The sequence below is a fragment of the Macrobrachium nipponense genome, chromosome 17 (assembly GCF_015104395.2).
Source record: "Macrobrachium nipponense isolate FS-2020 chromosome 17, ASM1510439v2, whole genome shotgun sequence".
Lineage (NCBI taxonomy): Eukaryota > Metazoa > Arthropoda > Malacostraca > Decapoda > Palaemonidae > Macrobrachium > Macrobrachium nipponense.
In genome coordinates, this window is record NC_087210.1 from 51,717,892 (window position 1) to 51,738,576 (window position 20,685).

At 44.1% G+C, this 20,685-nt stretch overlaps 1 protein-coding gene across 3 annotated transcripts in view; it reads right to left on the bottom strand.

The window, feature by feature from the left end:
* Positions 1-20,685, bottom strand: part of LOC135196218 (N6-adenosine-methyltransferase subunit METTL3-like) — a 319,120-nt gene that overhangs the window by 163,380 nt on the left and 135,055 nt on the right. For all 3 annotated transcript variants that reach the window (XR_010310348.1, XM_064222859.1, XM_064222858.1), the window contains exons 4-5: positions 14,889-15,016; positions 974-1,100 (exon numbers count right to left, since the gene is read on the bottom strand). Coding sequence is in view for 2 of the 3 variants with exons in the window: in XM_064222859.1 (XP_064078929.1) it covers positions 974-1,100; positions 14,889-15,016 (255 nt within the window). In the remaining variant the exon portion in view is untranslated. The remainder of the gene's footprint in view (positions 1-973; positions 1,101-14,888; positions 15,017-20,685) is intronic.

Consider the following 20,685-nt stretch of genomic DNA (forward strand, 5'->3'; position numbering starts at 1 on the left):
TTAAAGCTTCTAAAGGAAGCGTTTCTAGTCATATGCTTTTCTGACTTCCTTAAGTAGGAAGTTAGAGTGTTTATATTTCCTCAATCAAGTTTTAACACTTCTTACACGTATTAGTGAATAAATATTAATATTTCCCTTTATTCAAAATATGTGAGTGTCTACCGAAAAATTCAGTAGTTTCGCGTAAAATTTTCTTCGAAAATTCAAAGCCAAATTCATTAAAAAGTTAATAAAAGCGTATGCCAAACCAAAGACCCAGTACTTCCCTGCAAAAGACAGCCCAGAAGATCGATGGCGATGAAAAACGAAAATCAAGTCAGTAGGTACCAACAACGATGTTGACAGAACCGCGACAGAGAAAATCTGATTAGAAAACGGGAATGGTTCCTATTCCTGCCACCCAGCGGCAGGGCGGTAGATCACCTGACCTACCTGTAGCGTGTGCCGTGAAATTTGAATTTCTGTCGGGACGACGGAGTCTAAAGCTAAGTATATATCTGCTAGGGAAGTTGGATGTATAAAAATAAAAATTGTGTAAGAATGAAGGAAAATACATTCTACCCCACATCTTTCTTTTTAGATCCATGTCGAGAGCTGTCAAATATGTCAAGTAACATAACAGGAGGGGGAGCGTGTTGCCAACTTATATTCATACAATTTCTCTCTCTCTCTCTCTCTTTTACCGAGATGAGAGAATATTTATGGTACATATGTATAATATGTTTATTAATATTTTCAATTATAATAATAATATATGTAACTGTAATTACAAAATTCATGTGATAGTATTTTAAAGAAATACAATAATCTTTCCATTTCACTCTTTTAAATATGGATAACTCTCTCTCTTGCCCCACAAGATATGTATGTCATACATCAACTACAAACCATACAATAACTTTTATGCATGTAGCACTCCCCACTGTAAAAAAATGCTACATTTACTGAGCCTACAATTGAACATAGTACTTACCTCCCTGTGATCTAAATCTCTGGGCTAAACTCTGCTCTTTTGCTGTTGGTTTACTCAATAACTCCATTATTTCTTCTCCAACCTTTTTTGTTTCTCGTTCCCGTATGCTCTGGGCTGACAACAAACTCTGAAATTTAAAGAAAGTTACCTATGTTCACACAAAACAGCCAATTATCTCCTAATAATCAATACAGTGCTATTTGATCATAAAATACTAGTCCCAATATAAAATACAATTGAGGATAATTAGTATTCCAGACACAATTTCTGTAAACTGAACATCAGAAATGTGATCTTTTATTATAAAATTAGATTTTATATATACTTACCCAATATTTAGGTTCTACTTTACATGCAGCTCAAAATTCAAAAATTGTCATAGCGCTCTTTTGTTTTGGGTGTACACAGTTTTCCCCACCCACCACCGGGGAAGAATAGGTACAACATAGCTAGAGCCGCTAATTCATTTATGCCTTATGTTCATGTGCGGGGAGGAGGGAGGGCTTTGATCATGTAATTATTTGTTAAATATAGATAAAATCTACTTTTATTATAAAAATTTCATTTTTATTTAAGTAACTTACAAAATAATTACATAGCCAAATCCCACATTGATAGGAAGGTGGGATATATGGACATATACAGTGGTACCTCGACATACGAAAGGCTCAACTTACGAAAAAATCGAGATACGAAAGCAAATACAAAAAATTTTACAGCTCTACATACGAAAATTGCTCAAGTTACGAAAGGTTGTTGCTGTAAAGTCCCGAGATTTGCCCGGACCACCGAGAACAATTTTAAAACTCCGGCGCCGCCAACTGAGTAAACTCGCCACCATCCTCCCGCTCTCCCATTGGTTTCTGATGCTAGTCACCCCATAAGATCCTGCTCTCCTATTGGTCAGCATCTACCCCTTGTGCTTTAAAAGGATGCTGTAAATTGAAAAACTTATTCATGCAATACATTTAATAAAAAAAAAAAAAAAAAAACATTAGGTAAAGATAGAATAAAGAATAGAAATGAATGGTTATTATACTGTTTGATAGTTTCAGTAGTTGAAGAGAGATAATGAAAATTTATGGCTTACTGTGTACTACGAAAAGTGATTGCTTGGCGATCGTTCGATACTCGTAAGTGCTGGATGTAAACAGAAGTTTGGAAGCTTTTTTTTTTGTTTATTATAGTTAATGGTTACTTAATAATTATGTGAAATTAGTACATGCAATACATTTAATAAAAAAAAATTGTGAATTAGATATCATAAAATATAAAATAAATCAGACTGCTATCATTGAAGCCAACAAATACGTATTTTTAGAATTCTTCTTCTGTTTTAATATTACGTTACGTATATGTTTCATTATAGCTGTCAGTAACTCGGTATCTCCATTAGGTAAAGATAGAATAAAGAATAGAAGTGAATGGTTATTATACTGTTTGGTAGTTTCATTAGTTGAAGAGAGATACTAATGAAAATTTATGGCTTACTGTGTCCTAGGAAAAGTGATTGCTGGGCGTTCGTTCGGTACTCGTAAGAGCTGAATGTAAACAATCGATTGGAAGTTTTTTTTTTGTGTGTGTATTATAGTTAATGATTAATTAATAATTATTTGAAATGAGTACATACTGATTATTTATACATTTTATTGGAATATTCTAAGCTTTTAGCTTCTTAGGTTTAGATGTCAGAATCATAGGCTAGGCTACAGTAGCAACCGCTAACATAGGCTAGGCTTATTGCTAAGGGACATATGCTAAAGTCCTAATATATGCAGTAAAAATGGGGTTGAACATTACATGCAGTTGAATATTACTCAAGTATGTACAGTATTTTGCCTTTTTGGAGTCACATTTCTTCCGTCGGATCGGTGTCGTAACCCTAGAACATGTGTTGTAGGCCTGGAAATATAATTTACTGGGGTGGTTTTGGAGGGCTTGGAACGGATTAGCCATTTTACATGTAAAATGTGGTCCAAGATACGAAAACCTCATGATACGAAGGGCACCTCGGAACGGATTAATTTCGTATATCGAGGTACTGCTGTACTACTACCTAAAAAATAACACTTTAAAGGAGATGAATTTAAAATAGTAAATTAGGTAGTATCGTGAAATGCTTATGGTAACCTTACCTGTTTAGGGAGCTAGAGTAGATCGATACTGCCTCTGGTTGAAGCTCCTCTCAACTTGTAGTGGCGTGGCAGTAGAGCCAAGGGTCGCCTCTCATTTAGTAGCTGCTTTGCAACATGGGATTGAACCACAGTTTGCCAAAGCTAACAGTCCAAAAGTATATATATACAAACAGTCCCTGGTCATCGGCGGTTGTTCTGTTCTCGGCAGGTGCTGATAAGCAAAAACCACCATTAACTGAAACGTGCCTCAGTTTAAGTATGTTATGATGCCATAACTCTATTCATGGCACCTTATGGCACAAATATACAGAAATATGTGCATTATGGTGCCATAAATAGCCGATTTTATGGCACAGGATAAGTCCCATAAAAACGGATCTCCATTAACCAAGTCTGCCAGGGGCAGTCAATAGTTACATCAGGGGTTCTGTTCCTAGCCAAGCTCCGATAACCAAAATTCTTCGTTAACCAGAACATCACAATAATTGTGGTAATAAATGGCAAACATAACCCCTAGGCCTACCTAAACCTAATCATTGGGATGTTTGCAGGAAATATGGTATCTACTCCAAGAGGCCTCATTAGTAATGATGAACAGTGGTTGTTCAAAGAAAACAGGTATAGAATGTACTTACAAAGGTCAGCACAGTACAGGCAGTCCCCGGTTACCAGAGATTGCACAGTCGCCAAAAATCTGGTTAACAACATTGCTAGTCAAGCGCCATAAAACCAGAATGCTGTTAACCAATGCCACTGGTAAGTGGGGACTGCCTGTACTAATAAAATACAGTGGTACCTCGAGATACGAAAGACTCAACTTACGAAAAACTCAAGATACGAAAGCTAATACGTACAAAGATTTTTGTGGCTCTACATACGAAAATTGTTCAAGATACGAAAGGTTGTTGCTGTAAAGTCCGAGATTTACCCGGACCACCGATAACAATTCTAAAACTCGCGCGCCGCCAACTGAGTAGACTCGCCACCATCCTCCCGCTCTCCCATTGGTTCCTGATGCTAGTCACCGCCTTAAGATCCTTCTCTCCTATTGGTCAGCATCTCTCCCATGATCCCATCATCCATCGACGTAGCGGCGTGCTTTTTCAGCCACTTCGTGGCATCATCGGTATCATAAGCACACGGAATTCGTTCGTTCTATACGATTTTGTTTATTAACGTAAATTCGTTAGTGATTTTGTTTTAGTACTACTTTATCGTGTTGTGTGAGAACTTTACTTCATACGTATGCATACTACATAACTTAATTACGTTCAGAATATATGTAGTCATGTGTCCCAAGAAAGTTGAAGTAGGAAAGAAGAGGATGCTTTCTTTGGAGACGAAGATGGAGATCATTAAAAAATATGAAGCTGGTATGCGATTGAGTGTGATCACCAAGGAATACGGCCGAAATCCATCGACAATAGGCACCATCCCTAAGCAGAAGGATGTCATCAAAGCAGCTGCACCTTCCAAGGGCGTGACTATTTTGTCCAGCAAAAGGAGCCATGTGCACGATGAAATGGAAAGGCTGCTTCTTGTCGGGATAAAAGACAAAGAAATCGCTGGCGATACGATAACCGGGACAGCAATCTGCCACAAGGCCAGTGCTATTTTCGTCAATTTGATTGCCCAGGCTGAAGACAACAGAGGAGAAGGGAAATCAATGCCAACCCTAGACTTCAAGGTTTCTCATGGGTGGTTAGAAAAATTCCGTAAACGGACTGGCATCCATTCTGTGGTGCAGCATGGGGAGGCGGCCAGCTCGGACACGAAAGCGGCCGAAGCCTTTATTAAGACGTTCGATGAGATGACTCTCAAAGAAGGCTACAGTTCTCAGCAAGTCTTCAACTGTGATGAGACTGGCCTTTTTTGGAAAAAAAAATGCCTCGTCAGAGGTACATCATGCAAGAAGAGAAGAAGCTACCCGGGCATAAGCCTATGAAAGACAGGCTTACGCTCGCACTTTGTTCGAATGCCAGTGGGGATTGCAAGGTGAAGCCCCTACTTGTCTATCATTCAGAGACTCCTCGAGCCTTCAAGGCCCACAAAGTGCTTAAGGAGAAGCTTCCAGTGATGTGGAGGGCTAATGCGAAAGCCTGGGTAACGAGACTTTTGTTCACCAGGTCGGTAAATCTGTGTTTCGGCCCGACAGTGAAGAAATTCTTGGAAGAGAAGCGCCTCTCTCTGAAATGTCTGCTGGTGTTGGACAATGCCCCTGCTCACCCTCCTGGCCTCGAGGAAGATATCCTAGCAGAGTATTCGTTTATCAAGGTTCTTTATCTTCCGCCTAATACCACCCTCTCCTCCAGCCCATGGACCAGCAAGTGATATCGAACTTCAAGAAGCTGTATACGAAACATCTTTTCAAGAGATGTTTTGACATCACCGATACCACAAACCTCACCTTGCGTGAATTTTGGAAGGAGTATTTCGATGTTGTGATATGCATCTAACTCATCGACCAAGCTTGGCAGGAGGTTTCGAGGCAAACCTTGAATTCCTCATGGAGGAAACTCTGGCCTGAAGCCGTATCCGCCCGAGACTTCGAGGGATTCGACGTGCGCGAAGCTGGTGCTGCAGATTTAGGAACAGTTGACGATCCTGAAACGGTTTTGCAACCAGATCTTGACAAGATCATTGCACTCGGCAAGTCCATGGGGCTGGTTGTCGACGAGGACAACATCAATGACCTTCTCGAGGAGCACCAAGAGGAGCTTACGACGGATGACCTGAAGGAGTTGGAGGCCATGCAACATAACGTCGTTCAAGAAGAGCTCTCTAGCAGCGGCGAGGAGGAGGACGACGACTCTATGACAACGGCAGAAATTAAGGATGCTCTAGCTGCTTTTCATAAGGGGCAATCATTCGTAGAAAAGTGACACCCCGAAAAGGCTTACACAGGTCGTATGCTTGCACAGTTCGATGACGTTTGCCCGAGTCGTTTCAGGAACATTGTCAAAAGCAGGTAGAAGCAATCTTCCTTGGATAGTTACTATTTAAAGAGGCCTTTAGTAGGAGTAAGCAAAAAGGAAGAACCAAGTGATACTACGAAAAAACAGAAAGTTGAAAGTGGTGAAGAAGTTTAAATTTTGTAAAAAAAAAAAAAATAAAAAAAAGGCAAGTATAAAAAGTAAAAAAAAATGTAAAAAAAAAAAAATTAATTTTAAGTTTTTTGTAAAGTTAAGTGTTACAGTTTTGTTAATGTGTTTCTTAAAGTTAAGTGTATGTATCTGCTGTATGTCCTCCTCCTCTGTCGTCACTTTCAGAGATAGCCTCACTCGAAAGGTAAGCTTCCACAATTTACTACATACGTACGTATGTATGTACAGTATTTCTTGTATACCATGTACACTAATACACTTTATTTACAGGTACATACATATTAGTACTACTAGTACGTATTAAGTTAGGTACTGAATGGTCCAAATTGTTGTAGTATTTCATTGTTTATAGGTCAATTTAGCTTTATTATGAAATTTACTGGGGTGTTTTTGGAGGGCTTGGAACAGATTAGCCATTTTACATGTAAAATGTGGTTCAAGATACGAAAAACTCATGATACAAAGGCCGCCTCGGAACAGATGAATTTCGTATCTCGAGGTACCACTGTACATTCAGCTCTTTCAGGTAATGAAGGAAATATATACACTAATATTGAAGGAATTTGAGAACATTGTGCAAAAAGCATTGAGATCCAAGAGAAATATGGATGAGAAAAAAAAATATAAAAAAGTGCAGAAAATTACAAAAATCTCAGGAGAAAAGGTGTTGCTTACTTTGTGAACACAAAAAGAATAATTTAACTACCACTACTGCCACCTGAGACACTAGCCCGAGGGATATCTGGCCAGATAAGAAAAGCTCTGATGTCTGCCTGGGGATTACTGACCACAGTATCGAGCAGATATAAACTGATGGGTTAGTTTAAACAAATATAGTGGTAACTTGACCTACGAGTTTAATTTGTTCCGTAGCCGAGCTCGTAGCTCAATTTAATTGCACAAAAATCAATTTTCCCCACTGAAAATACCCTTAATCCATTCCAACCCTCAAAAAGGGATTTTGACAAAGGAAAAATCTATTTCTGGGCAAGGGTTCGTGTCGCCCAGTGAAATAATCCCTTAAGTTCATTATTTCTAGGTAAATGATACTAACATTACCAGAGAAAATAAAAATAGGGGATGTCAGAGTAACTGACTCGCTCACCCTAAATAAAAAGAGGGTGTCGGTATGGTGCTGGGGCGAGTGAGACCACTACCACGAACCTCTTGTCATTTAGAATTCTCCTTCATCAAAATCCCCTTCCCTGAGAGAGCTGACACACGGCCAGCGCCAGCAACTATTACTACACATCCTCCCACAGTGCCTCTCGTGGCCATCCTTGAAGTTAGATGCCAATCTTGGGCGCAGGGGTGGGAGAACAGGGTGGGATTTCACTGGGCAACACGAACCCTTGCCCAGAAATAGATTTTTTCTTTGTCAAAATCCCTTTTCTGGGCTCAGTTTGTGTCACTTCGTGAAATAGTACCAGAGAATTAGCACAAGGTTGGAAAATAAAATAAGGTCCCAATAAAACGAAAGAAATAAAATAAATGAATATAATCTAGTTGAAAAATTTACAAGTTATCATAACTAAGGTTAACTTAACCTAATATAATAAATGCCAGCTTAAAACATATAATTGGACTTAAAATTAAACTTAAACTAACTTATGATAATTTAGAACTAGATTTTATGAAACAATATATTTAAATATCTTAACATACATATGAGTGTGTTTCCCTAGCAAAAAAATAAGGGAGAACGACACTAAATAGTCACAGTCAGTAATCAATATTTACAATTGTGAGTGCCCCTAGCAAAAAAATAAGGGGCACATCACTATATGTAGCCTTTTTAGGCAGCTAAGGCTGAAGGACCCAATTGAACATGATGGTAAGGTTAGGTGAATTGTTAGTGAGGCAGGTAGAAAGGAGATCTGGATCTTCGACTACAACTACTGGGCAGTGTCAGGAGAAACTGTTTCCCGCTGCCACTGCCGGAAATTTAGGAGATTCCAAGGATTTTAAGTAGTGCTGTTTAAAAACTGTCGGCGATTTCCAGCCTGTATACTTCTTCAATTCATTGAAATTCATATGTTGGAAGTAATTGATAGAGGTGGCTACTGCCCTGATGTCATGGGCTTTAGGGAATGAATCAGGATTAGCTTGTTTGATAAAATAGAGGATTTGTTGCCTAATCCCTTTTATTGAAATAGTGCCACCTTTTTCCCTCATAAAGAGGGGGCCTGAGGATCTAGAAGATGTCCTGGACAGATAGGCTCGTAAGGTCGTCACCGGACAAAGAGAAGGGTCTTGTGGAAGAGAGAGGACCTTCCAAGGGGCCCATCTCATTAAGGGGTCCTCATTCTTTGCCAAAAAGCTACGATCTGGAGATAGTAGGACTTCTCCTGAGGGGAGGAATTCTACATGTCCAGAGGCTCTGGAAAGGGCCGACAGTTCTGATATTCTGGCTCCTGAAGCCAGGCTTAGTAAAAATAATTTTTTTCTTAATAACATTAGATAGCTACATGAATCGTTGTCCATATCTGAAGCCAGTTTGAGAACGTCATTCAAGAACCATGAAACTGAACTAGGCCTTTCTGAAGGTCTGAGCCTAGCACAGGCTTTAGGAATAGACGTAAAGTAGGAGTCTGTTAAGTCTATCTTAAAGCCAAACTGGAAGATTTTCTTTAAAGCTGACTTATTAGTGGTAATAGTACTAGCTGCTAGACCTTTTTCAAACAGGGATCTGAAAAAGGATATAGCTAAATTAACTGTCATGGTTCGGGTGTTTGTTTCCTTCAGGAAATTTGTCAGTTTCTCAACAGCAGCATCGTACTGGCGTAAAGTTGACTTCCTCTTATCCGATTCTAAGAAAAGGATATTCTGGGGATCAATATTTGCATCTCTCTTAGCCGCAAACTTCATGAAGTCCATAAAGTTAGGGTTTTGAGAATTCCTGAGGAAGCGAACACAGTCCTCATTTGTACTGACTGAGATAGTTTGGGATTGGGAATCTGTCGAGGTCGGAGACCCAATTCCAGGAGCAGAGGATACCAGTTGCTCTTGGGCCAATCCGGGGCTACTAGAGCTACTTGTCCCTTGAATGTCCTGAGTTTGCTCAGGACTTTCAATAGAAGATTCACTGGAGGAAAGATGTATATCTTCCTCCACTGGTTCCAATCTATGGACATAGTGTCTATGGCATAAGCCAGAGGGTCCAGGTTGGGGGCCACATAGCAAGGAAGCTTGTGGTTCGCTTGAGATGCGAAAAGATCCACCTGGAGACCTGGGACCCTTTGGCATATCCACTGGAATGAGCGCTTGTCCAGGGACCACTCCGATTCTAGAGGAACTGATCGAGACAGGGCGTCTGCTATCACGTTCCTTATTCCCGCCAGATGAGTGGAGGATAGATGCCATTTGTACTTGGTTGCTAGAGAAAAAATGGCTATCATGACATGGTTTACATGCTTTGACTTGGATCCTCCCCTGTTGATGCAGTGTACCACTACTGCGCTGTCCAAAACCAGCTTTATATGGGAATTCTTGGCTGGTAGAAGCCTCTTCAGAGTGAGGAAAACTGCCATGGCTTCCAATTCCTTTGTTGGTACTTGAAGGAATGTCTTGGATGGAGGAGGACCTTCGATCCAACTCCATCCCAGCCCTTTGGACACAATGCTTTGTGCCCAGTTGCTGAATCCCCACCGGTGTCGGAAGAGGAACAGCCTCCCTCCTACCTGAGGGTTCTCACTGGGTCTGTGCAGGACGTGCTCCGCGCCCTCCACGGAAGTGTCTCCCCCTGTTGGGTGCTCTTCCGCCACCCCTCTGTCGAAATGTACCCCTAGCTCTGCTTCCCCCTTCCAAACCTATTGATGGCTTGGAACGCCTGGCCTTCGAACACAGGATTGAAGGCTGGGGAAACAGCGTAGGAGGTCGAGGGCTGGTTCTGGGACGTCAACAGGAGGATGGGCTGGCTCTGGTTCTTGGAAGTCGACGGTTGCACGGATTGTGATACCGGGACTGCCTGGACGAACTGCTGTTGCTACTGTGCCTGGAAGGTTGGGAACTTCCTAGGTTTCTTCAATTTCTTAGAACCAGAAGGGGTGCTTTCTGGCTTCCTTTTGCTAGAAAGTCGCCAGCGGACCCTAAGGCTCTGGTTGAGCCTGGTCGCTTCGTGATGGACCTCGTTTACTGCAGACTCAGGGAAGAGGTCAGCTCCCCAGATCGAAGACAAGAGCAGCTTGTTAGGCTCATGCCTTATGGTGGCTTCCTGCAGGACATGTTTCCTGCAGTTTCGTCTTGCTACTACGAAGTCGTACAAATCAGACTGTACGGTCTGCGTCTGAGCCTTAGCTAGAAGCTTAAACAGAGGCTCCGTACCATATGTCATGGTGGCAACCTCTGTCATTACTAAGGCATTAAGGGTCCTCCCTAACCTGATCCTTGCGTCGAACTCTGCTTGGATCAGGTTGTCCGGTAGTCTTGGGAGTCTCTTCCCGAACTGTTCGATAGCACAGTCCGGTTTGAGCTTCCCGACCGTAAAAGAAGCTGGAAGGTCAGCCCAGAGGTCCTCAGCAGCTGGGAAGAGTAGGGACGTTGGGTCCGACTCTCTCAGTTGAGGGAGAGGCTCGTCTTTCATGGTGGCCTGGATAGTTACTTCTGCAATTTTTGTGGAGAAGGGGAGTGGTGCCTCCTCTTCCGCCACAAAGATTGTGAATGGGCTTTTGAATGCCTGTAGTTTGGTGTTGCTACAGTCCCATTCTTCAAGGCACCTCACCAATTCTCTCTGGGCTTGCTCCTGACTGTAAATTACAGTCTCTTTTGGGATCTTGTCCTCTCTGTTCAGAGCTGCCTCCGTCAATCTAGCATACCCCATAAAAGGTGGTTGAAGATCGGCGGGGTGGAACTCGAAGTCCTCGATGCGACGAGTTCCACAGTCAGGGATCGAGATCATTCCATCCTTGAAGGGTGCGAAGGCTGCTACCCTCCAAGGATTACTCATGGTGAATGGGGGAAGAGAGTCGTAGTCCGGCATCGGGGTTACTCCGGCGCCTGCCAGAGGAAGAACTGCTGGGGGATGTTCCCTCAGGCCCGCCAGCAAGTTTTCCTGGTTCGTCAGCCGATCCGAGATGTTCTGGATCGACTGACCGGATTGTGCAAACGAGGTGGAGATTTGGGCAAGCATTTGATCAAGCCTGTCATTCATCATGGCCCCCACCATGTTCCCCACCTGTTGCATCACCCCTGCTGTAAAGGAGTTAGGATCGAAGGGGCCAAAGGTACTGGTCGCAGTAAGGGTCTTCGGATGAGCTCCGGTGGACGTTGAAGTTACTGGCTCAGCGGGAGCGCGGACCTTCTCTTTGGAGGACTTGCCCCTAGACCAAGGTCCAGGGTGGCAACGTCCTCCGTGATCTCCGGGGCTCCCCCCTCCGCCAAGGCCTGCGCCACTTGCAGCTGGATGGCAGCTATAGCCGGAGCTGCCGCAACAGGGTCGACGTAGCCGGTCGACTTGCCGCCTGGGAAGATGCGGACAGCCATACTCGTCTAAAATGTATGGCTGCCCCTTCGACATGTTCTTCCCAAAACCACCTACCCAGGCTTTCAGGGTAGCCGACGCGGCGTCCTTCACGGCGGTAGCCTGAAATAAAGGGTCATTGTAGTCCTTACAACGAAGCCCCGAAGATACATCATTAACACTTACGACTCTAAGTCACATATATCCAATTTTACACAAAATTATCTGACAGTATATACCAAGAACAGAGACGATACCTACGCCGGTATATACTTACTCCGGTAGAAAACTGATCCACTAGCTCGTAGCAAATGGAGCAGGCTTCATTGCCACACGATCAAGTAATTATGGCGGACAGCGCAGGGAGCGTGGGTCCAGCAGACCTCATGACCGCAAGGGTCCTGCAGGACGGCGTTACATCCTGCCTCCTGACAGTTGGTAGCCTGTAAGTGAACAGATACATGAGTATCAGCAGATACTAACAGGACTACCTGCTAAGAGATATGAAGCTCCGCTGCATGCCGGAGTGAAATGAATGTTTGGGCATAATCCTCTCCTGTAATCCGTGTGAGAGAGTCCGTAGGACTCGGTAAACTGGCTTGAAAAACTCCGGTACACCGGAGCGAAGATTTCCGCCAAACCAGATACCTGCTCATACACATATAGTACACCGAGGTGAGGGTACAACACAGTGGAGAACGTGAGAAGATTATCCATAAAGTTAAACAAAATAAAACTAAAACAAAAGAAATAATAATGTATGCGGAGCGTAGCTCCGCTGTAGAACTCTTCCGCCAACCCACGGAGCACACGGATGGTGAGCGGGCGCTCCGCCGGAAAAGCGAAAGAGATTACAACAATCACATACAGGGGAAGCATGTAAGGCCTACTCTGTGATCCCCCCCCCCCCAAAGAGCTGGCGGAGCCAGCTATAAATGTAACGATGGGGAGGGAAAAGGAGATCTAACCATAGAACGCCGGAGAAGGCCAGACGCGAGCTGACGGGGTGGCCAACCCGACCTGAACACACCGGGACCTCCCCGAAGCTCATAGAAAACGTGACCGGTCCAATACAGGACCCCCCCAAGTCCGTAACTCCCGTATCCCCCTGGTAGGGAGGAAGAGGGGAGGAGTGCCCGGATGGTTGCCATAGCGACCGTGAGCGAGCGAGGACTAACCCTTCCTCCACGTGGAAGGAAGGAGAGGGGGGGGGGGGGTGAACTGGGATCAGGGCGATCAGCTGGCCCGACGCGAGCGCAGGTGGACCACGAGGCGATAAATGCAACAAAACATAGCCTAGGTAGAACTGATCGCCCCTAACATGCAACCCAATAATTACATCGTATTAAAAACAAAAGAAGGAAATCCTGAGTGGGAGAAAAAGAAGGGACTTACAGGGGAAGTAGGCTAGTCTCCCCGAAGGGGGACGTGCTAACAACTCGGGAGCTGGCCTCTGCCGATACGTAAAACGGAGGGCGACGGCCAGGATGGCTGGACTAAAGAGCAATATAGCAATAAAATAAATCACAAATAAAAGATCCCACACTCCTAAACACCTAGACAAAGGAACATGCATGCATGAACACTAAGCTAAGGCACAGGCAAAGGATTTCCAAATAGTACGATGTAAAGCAATAGAAAGGAAGTAGTACCTTCCATACCACATAAAAAATATCTCATGATAAAGGCATATATACACAAGGAATAGTTACCACGGTAAGGGAGACCGAAGTAGCTAACCAAAACACAAGGCGAGCCAGGCGCCAGACCAGGATGACTATTATTGGACCTAAAAAATGGTTAAAATAGCTCCTGGCTGGCTAAAATTAGTGTATAACCTTTCGGGGTACTTAACTTAGCTGCGGCAATAGCTTGGAGTTCCATCTTGAAAGCAAAGTTAATCCAAAAGTGCACAAAAACACAGAGCAATGGCAGACACATGCGTACAGAAGTTCGCTAACAAAAAGGATGGCCACGAGAGGCGCTGCGGTCGGCGTGGGAGGATGTGTAGTAGTAGTTGCTGGCGCCGGCCGTGTGTCAGCTCTCTCAGGGAGGGGGATTTTGATGAAGGAGAATTCTAAATGACAAGAGGTTCGTGGTAGTGGTCTCACTCGCCCCAGCACCATACCGACACCCTCTTTTTAATTAGGGTGAGCGAGTCAGTTACTCTGACATCCCCTATTTTTATTTTCTCTGGTAATGTTAGTATCATTTACCTAGAAATAATGAACTTAAGGGATTATTTCACGAAGCGACACGAACTGAGCCCAAAAATGCCAGTTTACAGGTAGTGTTCAAGTTACAACAATTCATCTTACGATAATCCGATTTTATAAGAGACCAAATTACAATAGCCCAACTTTATCCCATCATCTAGTCAAATATGTAAGTTTAAAAACAGCAAAAGAGAATGATGAAAGTATTGTTTTAACATAGTACTTGTTGCGTAAATATAAACAGCCAAGAATAAATGAACGAGACAACTTTTTTGCTATACAACCGAACCGGATGACAACAACATCCGTCTGGCTTGTATTCCAACCATTGTATGATAGTAAACAATTACCGTAGTTATGTTATAAATGATGCCATGTAGAATAGGACTGAGATATTTTTATGTAGTATCTTTTCCCACTACAGATCAAAGATCAACAAGTAAATATACTGTTAAATTTAAACAAAGTTGCAGCTGAACCTGAAAAAACTGTTTAAGCTGCTAATGACTACTATCATGCATCAGCAACAAGGATAAAACTGCCGTAAACTTATGCCATCAAACACAACCATAGATAAAATTGAGAGAAAATCATTTTAATCAAAACTATAGGGCTTGAAAGAACACATTTTACTGTTATTTTCACGCCAATAAAAGATAAATAATGTAAAGCTCACATTACGATGAAATAAAGTGAAAATGGCTAATGGAATCGCATGATCTTTTTACTCAATAAACATGCCACCAATGTAATCTGTTAAAGAAAAAATATTATTGGATACAGTGAAGTAATGAAGATGAATATTTACTTTTTCTTTTTTGCTTATCTTAATTTTTGTCGCTAAGCCATCTACATAGCAGCGGCATTTCGAGCTCGTACCTCAATTTTTTGCTCATCTAACTAAGCAAAAAATAAACTGAGTGACGACTTGAACATTAATTCACTCATAGGTCAAGGTACCACTGTATAGCTACAGATTTAAATACTGTATCAAGTTCTTACCATGACATCATCTTCTTTGTTCCCTTTTCTCTTCTCCTTTTCACTCTTAACATCAGTGTCTTCAACAGCAATTTTTATTGGATTTTCATCTGCAGCAACTAATAGTTTTGGTGCTATTCGATTCTCACCTGTATAAATAACCATACAATTATATACAGAACTAAGTTCCCACCTTACAGAAAATATTATGCAACTTCAATAAAATAACAAAAATGATACAGACTGCTAAAGCAACAGTGAAAAATGTTAAAATAATTTTAGTACAATACAGAAGAATTCCATTCCACAACTACATACAAAAAAATTATCAGCCAAACTTAAATTATATATATACTTCCAATTCTACTAACCGCTAGTTAACAATAATGACAAATGGCCAATCACTATAAAAGACAAAGAAAATGTTATTAATCACTCATGCTTCCTCTTAGCGTGTGTGGAATGGTAAATGAACATAATTGTAAAACAGGCTTTTACTAAAGCCTAGTTTACAATATGGCATGTAAACAAAGAAGAGAATAAAACTGTAAAAATTCTTTTTAATTAGTAAACAAAATCTGATTCTCAATATTCATTCAATAATATAAGCACAAAATAAACCATTTAACTATATTTTGAAAGCTAGTTTGCACTTGTAAGGCTACTTACAAAGTTATTATTATTAATTATTATTACAATATTATTTCTGGGCTCAGTTTGTGTCGCTGCGCGAAATATCCTTTAATCCATTATTTCTAAGGTAAATGCACTAACACATACCAGAGAATAAATAAAATAAAGAAAAGGTCAGTACTAACTGACTCGCTCACCCTCCAAGAGGGTGTCGGTATGAACACTAGGGCGAGTGAGACCACTACCACGAACCACTTACCAATAGAAATCTCCTACTACAAAACCCCCACAAGAGGGGAGCCGACCCACAGAGTGGGCACAACTACTACTACTCCATCCCATGCTGCGACTGCTGCGCCTCTGGTGGCCATCCTTTTCAGTTAGCGCACTGCGTACAACACTGCCCTTTTTTGCTCTGTGTTTTTTGTGCCCCTTTCTTGGATTTAAACTAATTATGGAGCGTGCAGCCATCGCAGCAGCTAAGTTAAGTAATCTGTTATTTTTGCTATTGGGTTTTTTCCAGCCTTGAGACAGTATTTGCCGTTTTTTAGGTATAAATACTGGCTCTTGGTCGGAAGCATGGCCAGCATTGTTCTGCCTCGTGGCGGGTTCGTTCTTGGTCTTCCATACCTAGAACCTTCCCTTATTACTTTACGTCTATTGCTAGTTATCTATATTATGTTAGGGGGGTCCAGCCTACTTGGTTTATGTCATGCATGCATGTCTTCTTTACCTTGCGTAGGCATCTTCCATCCAGACCCTAGCCACAGCTCTTAGTATCGGCCCCGGCTAGCTTTGAGTGGTAGACTTTCTTTCGGGCGGTTAGTCGCTACACTCCTGGATTTTTTCTCCTACTGATTTACTTTCTTACTTTATTTTAATGTAATTTTTAGTTATTTTATATATTTTAGGTTAGCCTACGGCGTCTGGCATATTACGTAGCCTAGGTTCCGTATTTCATTGGTCCCCACCAGTTTATTTTTGCTTACCTCTCATCAGTTCGGTTGCTTCTGTATAGCATCTCACTGATTAGCTGGTTGCTTTAACCTAGGCTATGTTTTTTCGTTGTATTTCTCATGTTACCGCTCCGTGGTCACCATGTGATCGCGAAGCAGCCAGGCGCCCGTCCAGTCACCTTACCCTCCTCCCGCTTTTCCATAGCGGGCCGGGGGGGTGGGGGGGGGGGGGGGGGGGGGGGGGTCTGTCCTCGCTTGCTCCTCAATACCCGTGCCAAGGCCATCCCTCTCTCCCTAGGCGGAGGGAGTAGGGGGGGGGCTGGACCAGACCCAGGACTGGACTTGACCGTTCTCTTGCTTCATGGCGCCGCTCGGATGACTAAGGGGGGGACTGGCCTTCCCCCCCCGTCGTTACTCCGTCGCTCCGTTGTTGGCTCGCGTCTGTTTCGCCCTCTCGCTCCTTCCGGTTTACTGGTGCTTTTTATTTTACAGGAGCTCGGCATTCACGTGGAAGGTTGCTAGTTCACCCTTGCGGGCGGACTGCAGGCGTACAGTTGGTCTTTCCTAACCACCCCGTCTCGCTGATATCGCGACACGAACACCGCCGTGCACCGGAATTTTCCGGTACCGGTACGTACTAGTGCTTTAGGCTTAAGTGTTTAGTGTTTAATTTAAACTATAGTAAGTTTAATTTAAGCTAGCCTTAAGCCGAATCCCTCCGTTACCTACGTTATCACACCGGACCTCTCCGGGGTTCTAGCCTATTCAGGCGGAATTGGGAGGGGTTATGCCCCAAAATTTTTTTCGCGCCGTCCGGCCATGGCAGCGAGTTCTTTTAGCCTACTAGCCTGTAAGTGGATGTTCTTTTACATTACTCATGTATCTTTTCACTTACAGACCACCAACTGTGAGCATCCAGGATGCAATGCCATGCTCCAGGGACCCCTGTGGACATGAAGTCTGCAGGTCCCATGCTCCATGCGCGGACTCTGCACGGGAATCTACAGGTCTGGTTCCACGAAACCTGCACCATTTGCTACGATCTTGTGAGTCAGCTCTTGGACGGGGTAAGTATTCCCAACTCCGTTCGGTAATCCCAAGAAAGGTTGTAGTTCTTAAAGTTTAATTTTAAGCTCTTTTTATATGGGATGTTGCATCCCCTATGTCTTTAGACTAAGCCTATTACTTAAGTTTTAATCTTAAGTTTTAAACTTGAAACTAATGAATGCCCTCTCTTCCAGGCTCCCGCCGTTAGAGATACCGCCCTGGCAACCCTGAGGGCTTGGGTCGGCGGTTTCGGTAAGAACGCCGCCAAGGGACAGCCCTACATTCTGGAGAAGAGGTTGGCTGTCCTAATCTCCCCGGCGGCAAGTCGACGGGTTACGTCAACCCGGCAGAGGCAGCACCCCGACTATGGCGGCGATTCAACAACAGCTCGCCGCTTCGTTAAAGGAACCAGGCCAAGATATCTCGTCGGACGTCGCGACACTTGATCTAAATATAGAGCCCATGGTAGGTGTTGACGACCTGTTGGTCGAGGTAGGTACGTTGGACGCCCAAGGGCTTCCCTTGGGCGCCACTGGGTCTTCTACTCCTGCTAACTCTCCAGCTTCCTTCCAAGGCTTTACAGGAGCTGAGCTCCGTTGATACTTCTCCTGACGCTTCAGTAAGACCTAAGGTCAAGGGACAGACGGTTGTAAAAAACCCTCGACAAGACGTCGTCGTCGTCCAAAAAGACTTCATCGGCGTCAACATCTCGTAAGTCTCCGGCTACAAAACCCCGGAGCGGAGAGGTCTAGAGCTTCTGGGTCTAGCTCCAAATCCTCAAGGAGCAGGTCTTCCAAGGATGAGGCCACATACTCCGGCGGAGTCAGCCATTTCTCCTCTCCCCCTTGGTACCTGTTTCAGAGTTACCCAACCACCTCCGCAGCAGCTCCGGCTTTGGATCCCAATGCTGGACTGTTGCAACACATGGGAGACTTGGTCGGCTCTCTGAAGAGCAGTATGGAGCAGATGTTCTCCCGGTTGTCCGATACAGATCACGTCCCAGGGATAACATCATCGCCGAACTTAGCCAGGCTCCTCTAGCTACTCCCCCACCTTTCCGGCACCGAATAGCTCAGCTCCCACCTCATGACTCTCTGCCTCCGTTCTCTATGAATAACCCCTGGAGGGTGGCGTCATACGCCCCTTTCCAGGACGGTCTTATTTCAATTCCGGAGTGTGGTACTCGAAGGATTGAGGACTTCGAGTTCTACCCGGAGGGTCTACAACCACCGTTCATTGGCTACGCCAGACTCACTGACGCAGCCATGACTAGAGATGACAAGGTCCCTAAGGAGACAGTCCACTACTCACGTGACCAGGCCCAAAGAGAATGGCTCAGGTGTTTAGAGGACATGGATTGTTCTAACACGAAAATTCAATCTTTCAAGAGTCCCTTCACCATTTTCACAATGGAGGAGGGAACTCCGCTTCCCTTCCTTACCAAAATAGCTACGGTCACTATCATGGCGGCCCAGAAGGGGGAGTCGTTGCCACAGCTAAGGGAAGCAGACCCCACATCTCCTTTGCTCCCCTCACTCGGAGAATTGTGGAAGATTTACCCAACACTTTTTCGGCGGGCAAACTCAAAGCCAGACTGTGCTATGGATCAGTTTGGTGAGAAGCTGCCTAGGACTTCCGGACAGCCTCATTCAGGCTGAATTTGAGGCCAAGACTAGGCTAGCCAGGTCCATTAACACCATGGCAATGACGGAAGTGGCAACCATTTCTTACGGCTCTGAGCCACTCTTTAAGCTTCTCACCAAGTCACTGACGCAAACAGTTCAGTCTGACATGTTTGAGTTCGCTACAGCCAGAACTAACTGTCGGAAACATGTCCTCCAGGAAGCAACTATTCGTCATGAGCCGAATAAGTTGCTTTCATCCAACATCTGGGGGGCAGACCTCTTCCCTGATGCAATGGTAAAGGAGGTCCAGGCGGAAGCGACAAGGCTTAACCAAAGCCTTAAGGATCGTTGGGGTCTCACCGCAAAGAGACGCCAAGACCAATCAGCAAGGGGTAAGGCTCAGAGGAAACCCAGACGTTTTCAGCCTTACCAGAAAAAGCAACAACGCTTCGCCCAGGCTGTTTCGACTGTTCCGTTGGTACAGTCAGCCCAACCCTCTACCTCCAAGGCTCAATCACAGCCCATCTACGTGATTTCCCCCCAGCCTCAACCTTCCACCTCTTACGCTGTCTCCCCAGCCTTCAACCAAGTGTTCGAAGGCCAGGCCTTTCAGCAGTATGACCGCTCGGGTAGGGGAGGCAGAGGTAAGGGATCCTTTCGTCAGAAAGGATCAGGAAGGTCTCTTAACAGGGGAAAACACTTCCGGGGAGGCCGCGGAGGTTACTCAACCCGCAGCAATGAGAACTTGAAGGTAGGGGGATGGCTGTTTCTCTTCCGGCACTGGTGGGGATTCAGCAAGTGGGCACAAAGTATTGTGTCGAAAGGCCTGGGTTGGAGTTGGATTGCGAATCCGCCTCCACCCAGACCTTTCCTTCAACTTCCATCAAAAGAATTGACGGAGTATGCGGAGGACTCCTTCAGAAAGGAGCAATAGCGAGAGTCAACAGATTAAAATTTCAAGGGCGCTTATTCAGCGTTCCAAAGAAAGGCTCACAAAAAAGAAGGGTAATCTTAGACTTATCCCGTTTAAACTTGGCCATTCGCTGCGACAAGTTCAAAATGCTCACCATCTCGCAGGTGCGGACCTTACTTCCCCGTGGGGCCGTCACCACCTCTATCGATCTTACAGACGCATACTATCATAATCCTATTTGCAAGACACTTTCGCCCTTATCTGGGCTTCAAGATAGGAGATCAAGCATTCCTCCTTCAAGGTAGTTCCCTTCGTCTGAACGTGGCACCCAGGGTGTTCAACGAAGTTGGCGGAAGTAGTCGTCCAACAACTGAGGTCTCAGGGGATAATGGTAGTAGCGTATCTCGACGATTGGTTGATTTGGGCTCCAACAGTCGAGGAATGTTGCAAAGCCACACTGAAAGTAATCCAGTTCCTAGAGTATCTGGGGTTCAAGATAAACAGGACAAAATCAAGACTCACTCCGGAGTCCAACTTTCAGTGGCTGGGCATTCAATGGAATCTATCCTCCCATACTCTGTCGATTCCATCAGCCAAGAGAAAGGAAATAGCGAAGTCAGTAAAGCAATTTCTAGGACACAAAC